This window comes from Ixodes scapularis, unplaced genomic scaffold (assembly GCF_016920785.2).
Source record: "Ixodes scapularis isolate PalLabHiFi unplaced genomic scaffold, ASM1692078v2 PGA_scaffold2__306_contigs__length_199485367, whole genome shotgun sequence".
NCBI lineage: Eukaryota > Metazoa > Arthropoda > Arachnida > Ixodida > Ixodidae > Ixodes > Ixodes scapularis.
Window position 1 is genome coordinate 131,186,871 of NW_024609857.1, and position 12,774 is coordinate 131,199,644.

The following is a 12,774-nucleotide window of genomic DNA, read 5'->3' on the forward strand; positions in this document are numbered from 1 at the left end:
GAAACAGATCACTGGCAGTGAGAGTTAGCTGCCCACAGTGCTGACACACGTTGTTATACTCACAGTGGCCTGGGTTGTTTGAATGATCACAGACGTCCAGTTTATGCTTCGAAACAGATCACAGGCAGTGAGGGTTAGCTGCCCAGAGTGCTGACACACGTTATCCTTAATCTCAGAGCGGCCTCGGTCGTGTGAATGAACACAGACGTTCAGTTTATCTTCAAAACAGACTACAGGCAGTGACAGTTAGCTCCCCACAGTGCTGACAGATGTTATTGTTATTCTCAGAGTCGCCTCGGCCGTGTGAATGGACACCGACATCCAGTTTGTGCTTTGAAACATATCCCTGGCAGTGAGAGTTAGCTGCCCAGAGTGCTGACACACGTTATTCTTAATCTCAGAGCGGCCTCGGTCGTGTGAATGAACACAGACGTCCAGTTTATCTTCAAAACAGACCACTGGCAGTGAGAGTTAGCTCCTCACAGTGTTGACACATGTCCTTGTTATTCTCAGAGTGGCCTCGGTTTTGTGGATGGACACCGACATCCAGTTTGTGGTTCGAAACAGACCACTGGCAGTGAGAGTTAGCTGCTTAGAGTGCTGACAGACGTTAGTCTTAACCTCAGAGCGGCCTCGGTCGTGAGAATGAACACAGACGTCCAGTTTATCTTCAGTACAGACCACTGGCAGTGAGAGTTAGCTCCCCACACTGCTGACACATGTCATTGTTATTCTCAGAGTGGCCTCGGTCGTGTGAATGCACACCGACATCCAGTTTGTGCTTCGAAACAGATCACTGGCAGTGTGAGTTAGCTGCCCAGAGTGCTGACACACGTTATTCTTAATCTCAGAGCGGCCTCGGTTGTGTGAAGGAACACAGACGTCCAGATTATCTTCAAAACAGACCACTAGCAGTGAAAGTTAGCTCCCCACAGTGCTGACACATGTCATTGTTATTCTCAGAGTGGCCTCGGTCGTGTGAATGGACACCGACATCCAGTTTGTGCTTCGAAACAGATCACTGGCAGTGAGAGTTAGCTGCCCAGAGTGCTGACACACGTTTTTCTTGATCTCAGAGAGGCCTCGGTCGTGTGAATAAACACAGACGTCCAGTTTATCTTCAAAACAGACCACTAGCCGTGAGAGTTAGCTCCCCACAGTGCTGACACATGTCATTGTTATTCTCAGAGTGGCCTCGGGCGTGTGAATGGACACCGACATCCAGTTTGTGCTTCGAAACAGATCACTGGCAGTGAGAGTTAGCTGCCCAGAGTGCTGACACACGTTTTTCTTGATCTCAGAGAGGCCTCGGTCGTGTGAATAAACACAGACGTCCAGTTTATCTTCAAAACAGACCACTGGCACTGAGAGTTAGCTCCTCACAGTGCTGACACATGTCATTGTTATTCTCAGAGTGGCCTCGGTTTTGTGGATGGACACCGACATCCAGTTTGTGCTTCGAAACAGACCACTGGCAGTGAGAGTTACCTGCTTAGAGTGCTGACAGACGTTAGTCTTAACCTCAGAGCGGCCTCGGTCGTGTGAATGAACACAGACGTCCAGTTTATCTTCAATACAGACCACTGGCAGTGAGAGTTAGCTCCCCACACTGCTGACACATGTCATTGTTATTCTCAGAGTGGCCTCGGTCGTGTGAATGGACACCGACATCCAGTTTGTGCTTCGAAACAGATCACTGGCAGTGTGAGTTAGCTGCCCAGAGTGCTGACACACGTTATTCTTAATCTCAGAGCGGCCTCGGTCGTGTGAAGAAACACAGACGTCCAGATTATCTTCAAAACAGACCACTAGCAGTGAGAGTTAGCTCCCCACAGTGCTGACACATGTCATTGTTATTCTCAGAGTGGCCTCGGTCGTGTGAATGGATACCGACATCCAGTTTGTGCTTCGAAACAGATCACTGGCAGTGAGAGTTAGCTGCCCAGAGTGCTGACACACGTTTTTCTTGATCTCAGAGAGGCCTCGGTCGTGTGAATAAACACAGACGTCCAGTTTATCTTCAAAACAGACCACTGGAAGTGAAAGTTAGCTCCCCACAGTGCTGACAGATGTCATTGTTATTCTCAGAGTGGCCCCGGTCGTGTGAATGGACACCGACATCCAGTTTGTGCTTCGAAACATATCCCTGGCAGTGAGAGTTAGCTGCCCAGAGTGCTGACACACGTTATTCTTAATCTCAGAGCGGCCTCGGTCGTGGAAATGAACACAGACGTCCAGTTTATCTTCAAAACAGACCACTTACAGTGAGAGTTAGTTCCTCGCAGTGCTGACACATGTCATTGTTATTCTCAGAGTGGCCTCGGTCGTGTGAATGGACACCGACATCCAGTTAGTGCTTCGAAACAGATCACTGGCAGTGTGAGTTAGCTGCCCAGAGTGCTGACACACGTTATTAATCTCAGAGCGGCCTCGGTCGTGTGAAGGAACACAGACGTCCAGATTATCTTCAAAACAGACCACTAGCAGTGAGAGTTAGCTCCCCACAGTGCTGACACATGTCACTGTTATTCTCAGAGTGGCCTCGGTCGTGTGAATGGACACCGACATCCAGTTTTTGCTTCGAAACAGATCACTGGCACTGAGAGTTAGCTACCCACAGTGCTGAAACACGTTATTTTTATTGTCAGAGTGGCCTCGGTCGTGCGAACGGTGACAGGCGTCTGGTTTATGCTTCGAAACAGATCACTGGCACTGAGAGTTAGCTACCCACAGTGCTGACACACGTTATTGTTATTGTCAGAGTGGCCTCAGTCCTGTGAATGACCACAGGCGTCAGCTTTAGACTTTAAAACAAAGCACTGGTACTGCGATTTAGCCCTTCGCTGTGCTAACAGACGGTTTTGTTATTCCCAGAGGCCTCAGTCATGTGAATGGCCACATACGTCCATTTTATGCTTTAAAGCGGAGCACTTACAGCGATCTGTTGTGGCGTTTTTCTTAGACAAAAAAAAGGAATACCCTATTCGCAATCGAAATTTGATTTGTTGTGTAGCATATATGTTTAGTCAGCGGGAAGCCAATATGGCATCTGATGTCTTTGCCGTAGTTGGGCTGCTAACTTTTGTTTTCGCAAAATTGAACTCTATATTGGTGATTCATGGCACAGTGCCATGGATAAATTAGCTTTAATATTATCGCCACAAAAATGCATGAGACACAGAAGGTCAGTCGTGAACGAGAAAGACAATCCGATTTTTCAGCATATAAGTGATCCTTAAAAGGACCGTTTTGTGTTCCGAGACGTTCCACGCTTTCTCCTTAATGTGGGGGTTAAGCTTCGTCAAATGACTTGACACCCGACAGGTCACTCTAAGGCGGAGTATCCTCTCCATCCAGCTGGGTGACGATGGGCTGGATGTGGGCACTTGTGGCACCGCCTCGTCTGAACGTTGCTTCATTGTCAATGACGTGCCTCAAAGCATTAATCCAGCTGTCAGTAGTGACCTTGCCAACTTCTTCGTTCAGGAGTGTCCCCAAGTCGACGATCTTGAACGTCGTGTTTCGGGCAGCAACGCCGTTCTTGATCTGGGCCCATATCAGGTCACTTGAATTAAACTCGGAGTGATACGGTGAGAGCCTGACCACACTGCAGCCAGATGTCGTAGCAGCAGTGTCCACACAAAACTTTAGGTACTGTGGCTCCACCAAGGACACAATGATGACGAGCTGCTTCTGTAGCATCTTGGGGTACCAGAAATTCGTTTAGACGTCAGCCACTGTCGGATGTCGTCCTTGCGGGAACTCGTCGTCGGCACTGCTTCCAACCGCCGTGAATGGTAAGAAGCATTGACCATGACGATAGCACTTCCTGTCCGCTGTTTGTCGAGGACGCCGTCGAACCACTTCTCGAAGCGGGCACTTTCAATTTCCCCGTGGTAATCGCCGGTCTTTTGGTCACGGAACACGTCCAAGCAGCCGTCGACGAAGCCGTCATCGCTGCCGATGTGGGTGATAATAAGATGCTGGCCCTTCCTCGATGGCTGCTTGAGGCCAGTCGAGAGACCATACATGAAGGCGTCGTGAGAGGAGGCCACGGTTGTGTCTACCCTCACCCTTATGACAATGTGCCCTGCCGTCACCCACGTCTCGTCCAGGTAGAAGATCTTCCGACCATCTTGTCGGTGATGTGGAATCTCATGCAGGTACCTTTGCTGCCAGGCGACGATGTCCTCTTGTTCAATCAGCCGCGACTTTCGTTCCCTCTTGTCATGCTCGAATCCAATGTTGAGGGAAGGGCGACGTACAGTCCAAGCCTTCAACGAGGGAAGTTCAGTGCACGTTCAAAATTCGGCCGTTATCTTTTTGACCATGAGGACCTCGTTCTGCCGAAAAAAACGGTGGACGCACAATCTCAGCGCGTACAACATAGAGTCATCGTACTTGACTTCGCGCCGCTTCTTGCCTTCACTATCTGGGCGCTTCCGAGAGGGTGTTATAACTTGTCCCTTGGTTTATTTCGCCTGCTTCTTAATCTCGAGGACGGTGCGTACACCAACGCCAATCACTTTGCTGACTTCGATGCAGGACTCCTCCACAGTGAGGACTGGATGACAGGGCTTGGCGGGCGGTGTGTGTCGCACCTGAACGTACGCGCCCATTATCAGCTGCCGTGCAACTCGGTTGAGGACATCGCCGCTCTTATGCTTCCTGTAGAGGCGCGTTGGGGTAGACGGCGAAGCTGCACAAGACTCTCTTGACGAAGAAGAGTCGGAGAAATCGCATTCCGCCGTCTCCACGTTGGGATTCATAACGAAAAACAAAAGACGTCTTCGGATTTGTCGAAACCCGAAAGCCAGGGTTTTTTGTTGTTTTCTTTCTCCGCTTTCCATGTTTAACAAACGCAGCGAATGCACAGAAAGTACCCAATTCGTGTAGGAGGTTATCAAGCTAAAACCAACAACCATGTACGCATTACTTATGCAAGTTACAGTTTATATTTATTTTCAGAGCAAAGGACGCTTTCTTTCCGCCTCTTATTTTATATAATTGCATTACTGCTCCAACTCCAGTGGTATCGGCCGGGGTACGCCCGATACCATTCATGGGGTATTGGGCGTACCCCAAGGTTCGGTTTTAGGCCCGCTTCTTTTTCGAATATTCGTTATTGATTTACCAAGTTGCGTTTCTTACTCCATGCATTATTACGTGATTGACTCTGTAATTTATCGGGAAGCTCATGATGATCATGGTGAGGAACGCCTTTTGCAATCTGATTTAAATAATATTACTCTTTGGTGCAAAAAAATGACTTATGGAGCTAAACCCTAACAAATGCAAACTAATGCGGGTGTCCTGGCAAGGCGCGCGCCCTTCAGCATATACACTAACCGACATTCAACTTGAATCTGTAAGCTAATACCGTTATCTGGGTGTTACTGTGGTGAAAGAAACAGGCAGGAGACGGACGTTTCAAAACAACGTTCTATTTCACTGGTGTCTCGTCAGGAACTGCCCTTCGTGAGCGCGTGAGCGCTTGAGCTAGCGCGCGCGTCTTTTTCTCTTTTTCCAGTGCCGAGCCTGGACTCGCTTGTCGGTGCGTCCAGTCACTACAGATATGCCCCACCCTTAGAGAGGAGGTAGGACGAACGATCAAAACACACAAATATCCGGGTGCCAACAAAGTTGGCTTTCCCCTGTTGTGCGGTCGATGTCACGTAGCGCTATTTCCTGCACATGCTCTTGTCCAATATGTGCCGACTTTAGTCTTTCCAATGCAATGGTGTCATTCTTGCCGTTGGCACGCAGGACGAACGTGTCGCTTCTCTTTTCGACGACTGCAAAAGGTCCGATGTAATGTGGGCGCAGTGGCTTCTTTTGCGACTGTCGTACGAAAACATGAGTGGCGTCTTGGAGGTCCTGGGTCGCGTAGGGAGACTTTGAAGTTCCTTGCCGTGTAGGCAAAGGTCGCAAATTGATAAAAATTTGCTTCAGTTCTTCTACATAGTCCAACTGCCTTTGTTGTTGAGGCAGTTCCATTTCAAAAAAATCTGACGGCAAGCGAAGTGCAGTGCCGTACACAAGTTTGGCGGTGGAGCATTCGATGTCCGCCTTCAAGGCTGTCCGGGTTCCAAGAAGCGCAAGGGGAAGATGACGAACCCAATCCGAGGGACCACCCTGAGCTGCAAGGGCCGATTTCAAATGTCGATGAAATCGTTCTACCATCCCGTTGGACTGTGGGTGGTAGGCAGTCGTTCTCAAACGGTTGGTTCCGACCAATCTAGTGAGCTCAGCAAAGAGTGCCGATTCAAATTGTCGACCCCTGTCGGTGACAATCTCTGAGGGGCAGCCAAACCGGGATACCCACGAATCCCGGTTTGGCTGCCCCTGTAGGGACGTGGGGATACCCACGTCCCTACATTAATATATCACCGACTTTAACCTGGAAACCTCATATCAATATAATAGGAAGTTTTAAAATAACGTACGCAATTTTAGCGCACGCTAGCGCTAAATTTAGCGCTTGTATTAGCGCACGCGACGCAAGAAAGGTTTAGAATAGCGTTTCTCCGTCGCAACGCAAAAGCCCAAGCAGCTCGCGCTTGCGACGCCACCAAGATACAGTCCCAATTTTTATTTCACACATGAAATGCTGTAACTTTAGAAGAAAAAAAAACAAGTTTTTTTGGTTCGAAGTACAGTCTCCGGCAATATGAAAGACCCACTGGGAGCGCGTGGCCGAGGCGGTGGCTGGCGGGGGCGCTGTGAGCGCTCCGGGCAATTCCATTCTGCTTCGAGGAAAGGACGCTCACTCGGGCTCAGCTAAAGCAAAACGCGCTTATCAGATTGTGCTGAGCCCCTTGTGAGCGTCCTCCCCTCGAAGGAGAATGGAATTGCCCGGAGCTCTCGCAGCGCCCCCGGCAGTCACCGCCTCGGCCACGCGCTCCCAGTGGGTCTTTCATATTGCCGCAGACTGTACCATTCTAGATTTGTTTAAACATGAGAATGCGACGCGAGCGGTTGACCGGTCGTGTCCGCTTGCGTCGCCTCGGCAAGAGAGGTCTCGTGTACTAACCTTCGCACATCGTACCTTCGCCGAAAAATGTTCGCGCGTCGCAAGCATCAAGTTGCCAGTGATCGTTGCCAAACGGAGTGCAATATCGTTCCGCACTGAAAATCGCAGTCGCGAGGATGCCGCCGACGTGCATGGCACTCACGACGCCGCCAAAGCAGCCGCTGACATAATCCTGGCAGCCCGCCATTTTTTTTAACTCTGCTCTTCTTGGCTTTAGCCAACTTTTCATCACCAATCCTCCTTGGAGAAGCGCGAAGACTCGTTGCGTACGCACGCTATTTCCCAGAAAGAGCACACGCTAAAATTGCGCACGCAAAGCGCAAAACTTGGTTTGCGTTCGGAGCATGCGCAGTGGCGACTACGCTGTTCTTTGCGTACGCAAAGCTTTAGCGTGCGCTATTCTAAAACTCCCTAGTATTCGCCAACGCTAACCGCATGTTAGGATACCTACGACGGAACTTTAGAACGGCCCCAGTTAACTTAAAACTTTATTGTAACACTGTTGTATGGGCAAATTTAGAGTACGCAGCCTTCATTTGGGATCCTAACCACACCTTTGCACACAAAGCTCTCGAACTAGTTCGAACTAACGCCGTTCGTTTCATTCTGTCTAATTATAATCGAACATCCGGTATATCATCAATGACGTCCAGTTTGTTGTTACCCTCTTTGTCATTGCGTAAAAAGTTTTTTCGGCTTCGCCTGTTTCCTAAAGTGTATCACCATCAATCGCTGCGAGACCATTTCTTTACAATGCCTAACTATTACTCTTCCCGTCTGGATCATCAAAATAAAAATTAATTAACACGTTGCCAAAAAAAAATTGTCTTTGTTTACATTTTTGTTTGATGAGCCGACATGAGTCATTTTATTTCGCTTATTTCGTTCATAACAAATGTTGCGATATGAGTCATTTATTTTTGTTTATTTTGTTCGTAGTAGGTGCTGCTTTCGGCTTTTGCCAATTGGAGTGTATTTATTCGATATTTGAATTTCTTACCGCATTTCTTTTGTTTTGTCATTTCGTTTTATCTTTGTTTGTGTTTACCCGTCCTCCGTACAATGCTTCGTCGCTTGAGGGTAGGTACAATAAATAAATAAATAAACGCAGGTCTGTAATAGAAAGGGACTTTTTTATCTTTTTAGTAACGAACAATTTTCGTTGCAACTTAAACCTTCTTTTCACTTCAACCTTCCTGAGCGAGTAATGTAGAAGCCTAAAATACATAATTTGCCTCGGCTAGGTGGTGCCAGCTACCGTTCGCTACCAGGTCTGTCTGTAGCTAGTATCTTTCCATTAGAGCAGAAGGGGCGTTTTTAGCGAACTATTTTCTCGACTGCGGAGGCGTTTGAAGCGAGCGTATCACGCTTGTGAGGAGGAGCTTCCCCTACCTTCTTGACTTGTAACCTAGAGTGCCTTCATACACACGCGCGCTTTTGCTTGAGTGGTGACATCTCGGCCATTTTTCCGCCCAATCGTTCTTTCTATGCATTTTGAAGTGCGCGCAATCCGGTGTCACTCAGCACGAGCGCGTAGCTTTGGCTAATGCATAGACGCCATTTCACCGCCCAAGTCACGCACCAAGTGCGTGAGAGCGTCACGCGCTGGCACATTCAGGGTAACAATGGATGTCTTCACCCTGAGACAGACAGACATGTAGGCACCCTATTGTAACCGACTATAGTGTGTGCCTCCCGATCAATTGTCTGACACGGCGACGGTTTTGGGAACCCGTCAGACTAAAAATCTTTAGCTTCTTTGTTGTTACGTAACAGCGCATGAACGTGTAAGAACTTTCGATGGGCTGTTGTGTGTCAATGGGTGGTTTATTTGAGATACAAAATATACGTTGTTGCTGTTTTTTTGTTGTTTTTTTTACGCAGGAGATGCTGAAACGCTCCAGGGCATATCAAAAGCAGTAAAAATTGCTTTTGACAACTGCAAAGAACGTAAGTGCGAAATGCCTTGTTTGCAAAAAAAATCTTTAGAGTTTGTGTGATGCGCCGATTGTTAAAAAAAACAAAAAAACAAGCAGTTCTGTACGATGTCTCTAGAGGTTACAGCCTTGGTATATGAAGACTGATCTGTCAGGTATAAGAGTCGCTTTATGAAGTAAGTAGAATATTATAGAAATATTTCTTCTGGATTTTATGACCGCAGGTAGCTTATTTTACACAAAGCTTGCAAATAAATGTGTGAGCCTGAGCAGTGCCATCTTGTGTTGTGGCACTGCTCAGCTATTTTAGTGTTGATATATTAGGCATTTTAGTAACAAGATGATCTATAGTAATATTGACGTTAATAGAACTGCATCTTTCTAAAAAAAAGAAAGCAACACACCTTTAAGTAGCTAAATATTGGTACTTTTAAATGTAACTCTCGAATTTTAAGTTTTTTAGGGTTAAAAAATGAAAGACGTTTAGAACTCCCTGTAATGCCGAATTAGAGCGGCGCTCTTAAGAAGGGGTTGGTGGGTACGGAGGGGACGGTACGCTTCTCCTCCTCCCTCTTCATCTCCTCCTCCCGTTCTCCTCGCTTCCTCCCCCCTTCCTCCTCCTCATCTCATCCTCCTCCTACCATTTCCTCCCTTCTCTTTCTCTCCTCCTCTTTCCTCCCCCCCCCCCCCTCCTGCTCTTCCCTCTTCCCCCCTCCCGCGCGCTGCATTATGGGACGTTTCCCATAATGCACCGCGCGGTTACGCCGACGGAGACGGCGACTCCGCTCAAGCCGGAAATGGCCACCTAAGGGCTGCGCTCTAAAACCCCTTCCACCTGAAAACAATGCTCTAAATACTTCTATCAGGCATTCGTTGCAAGGTGTCAAATCCACACTGCACCTTAATCTTGACCAAAGACACTGAAAGAATAGTTAGCGCGACGCCGAGCCGGTGAATACTTAACATGACTAAACCCGAGACAGGGAAGAAGCAAGACTCGTAGAAAGGACGACGCGTACACTGCCTCACGCAAAAAAAAAAAAGAGAGATGAACACCGTCTCTTCAGAAATAGTTTGTAGGCGTCATTTTCATGAGCCTTTTTTACAACGATAGTCGTTAGTGCTCCCTTTTCGGCGAGACACGGCGATGTTCGAACACAAAATCCCACGTGATCGTGAGGAAAGCGCTCTCCCGTTCGTCGTCGTTCCTTGCACAACCCCGGACTGTGGCGAGGATATGCCATATTTTCTGACGCTCATCGGCTTAGCAACTCTGGGAGGCGGCTTAAGTACAGCTCGAGAATCACTGAGGCGCGTTTACCTAAGCCTTCCCCTTCTTCACTCATGTCACTCTCTCCTCGTGAATCAGGCGATGTGACGTCCATCGAAACGCGACATTCAGTGGTAAAATTGGCCTTGTTGATCTCCCTCCCATGGCTGTCGAAATACGCTGCATGTTATAGAAAATAAGTAACGACATGGCTTTACTCGTTAGTTGGTCAAATCTTACGCGTTACTGTGATTCAGGGCGGTCCTGTAAATGTAGCGAAACAGCTGTACCGTTGCTTCCTAAATCAAACGAACGTAACTTTGGCACTAGTTTCAAGTTAATATAAACTATATGACAATTATTCGGCAGCGATAGAAAGCGGATATAAACTTCAACAACCAATAAACTGTTCTAAAATATGAATGGTTGAGCGCGTAGGCGTCCAAATTACGAGAACAAAAGAGGAACATGAAAGACATTCAGACGACACGACATAGAATGATGTTGTTATACTTTTGTCCCTTGTTCATCAAATTTGTTAAACCCAGATCGAAAAGTGAAGGGAGGGGGTTGGAACCAGTGCCGCCTAGAATACTCAGAGCCTGTGCACTCGAATTTTTACGTCATCAGGATGAGATTGAGCGAAGGCACGTATTGGGCACAAGTGCCGCGTCCCCGTTCGCCTAGGCCTCGTGTCCAGACAACGCGTCGAACGGTCATCGACATCGGGCTCGGGTCCATTTGCTAAGTTGCTGCCATTCGACTGTGCCGACGTTCCATGGAGGAAACGGAGATTGTTCGCAGGTTTTGATTCCGCTCGGTGGCGGTGGCCAAACCCAGGATTGCTCCGAGCTGCGGTGCGCCGACACAATCGGCCACCGATCACCTCTTATTGTTCAGGAGAAAAGAAAAATGAAAACAGTTTGGCCCATAAAATTGCGCTGTACCAACGAGGTAGAGGGGCTTAGAGCGATAAACCGGGGTTCCGGTCCGCACTCGAAAGTGACCCCCATAAGGAGGCTGCCATTGTACGCAAATTTGACCACACGTCACATGACCAAACCAAATACGTGACGTCACAGGAAAGATGGCAGCGCCCATGCAGCGGCTGGCCCCAGCTGGGCCGGAGCTTGTCGGATGCTTTGTTGGTTGTCGTTCGTCTCGGCGAGTTGATTTCAGACGCGGAAGCCTTCATATGAGGCCGGTCGAAAGCGAGTTCAGAGTTCAGCGTGGTGTTTGACGTAGGTATAACGTGAAAATACGGAGAAACGGTGTGCATTTCGCTGGTGACCGACCGGGATATTGCCACGGAAGAGACAATCTGACCTACGTTGCTCGGACCTCGGATTGATTCGGATATCTGTGCTCTCGTTGACCATCGGAATCTTCGAGGTTTGCAGTGAAGCGTGTGCAATATATTTGGATACACAGTTTAGCGACGGAAATTGCCTGAGTCGTGCTTGGCGGTGTGCAATCGCGGTGCAGCTTCGATCAAATGACCGAGGGCTCACTTCAGTTGTGCGGCGCACCGGAAGACTGCCTTGAAGCTGGTAGTTCCCGTGCCGTGCTGAATGATGCTGTGCTGCTTACAAATTGTTCCGGCGTAGAAGTGCACTTTCACGGAGCACAGGTGTGCGGCGCACCGAAGAGCTGCCTTCAAGCTGGTAGTCCCTGTGCCATGCTTTAGGTGATGCTGTGCTGCTTCCGAAATTGTTCCGGCGTAGACGTGCACTTTCACGGAGCACAGGTGTTGCAGTTGGTATTGATCCCGCTGGTCTGTCGCACGTTTCGTCAACACAAACGTTTCATCCACACTCGTTACGCGAATTGCAAGCTGTCAGGACATTTCACCGAGCGTGTTACGTACCCAGCTCACGCCGCTTTGTGGCAACAGGCTGCAGTGGCTCATTACCAGAAAAGTGGTCCCACATCCATTTCAGTTCAGTTCGTCCACGGCAGTCGCCAAACCCCGAAGGAGAGGATTTATTCGGACAGAATGCCACTAAAGCAATGCAGCTTCTTCAATGGTCAGGATAGATTCTCTTCTGCTAGTTTTGTTATACTGTCACGGATCCTTGTTCCAGTCCTATCTTCTATCAATATTCACTATTCTGGGACACTGCAGGTCATGCTCAGCTGTAATCGTATGTTCAGGTGGAAGTACTGGGCACTTTACCCGTAGCCCTTCACTCTGTGTGAACCCGGCGGCTCTTCAGCCGAGTTACCCGATAATGGGACACGGCTGGCGGACTATTCTGTGTCTTATACCCCTGTCGAGCCGTAGGCAAAGTCCTGACCCGAGCCTGGCAGAGCAACCGCAAGACGACCGAGTACCACAAGGAGTAACCTCGGAAATACACCATGAAGCACCTGAAATCCGAGCCAGTTGCTGCTACCAGGAAAAACCACCGGAATTCGGTCTCCTGTCAGAAAATCCGAAGCTGACTAAGCCAACAATGACAAACCTGTAGCAGCAAACCGTGTCCCCTCCCACCATTGTTTGCATGCCCGTCGCAAATCACACTCCGACGCTT

The 12,774-nt window shown here is 48.6% G+C and overlaps 1 protein-coding gene across 1 annotated transcript in view; it reads left to right on the plus strand.

Annotated features, from left to right (window-relative positions):
* LOC8036026 overlaps nt 1-12,774 on the plus strand; it is a 566,786-nt gene that overhangs the window by 34,973 nt on the left and 519,039 nt on the right. Inside the window, exon 4 of the mRNA XM_042291544.1 lies at nt 8,918-8,983. Coding sequence (XP_042147478.1) covers nt 8,918-8,983 — 66 coding nt within the window. The remainder of the gene's footprint in view (nt 1-8,917; nt 8,984-12,774) is intronic.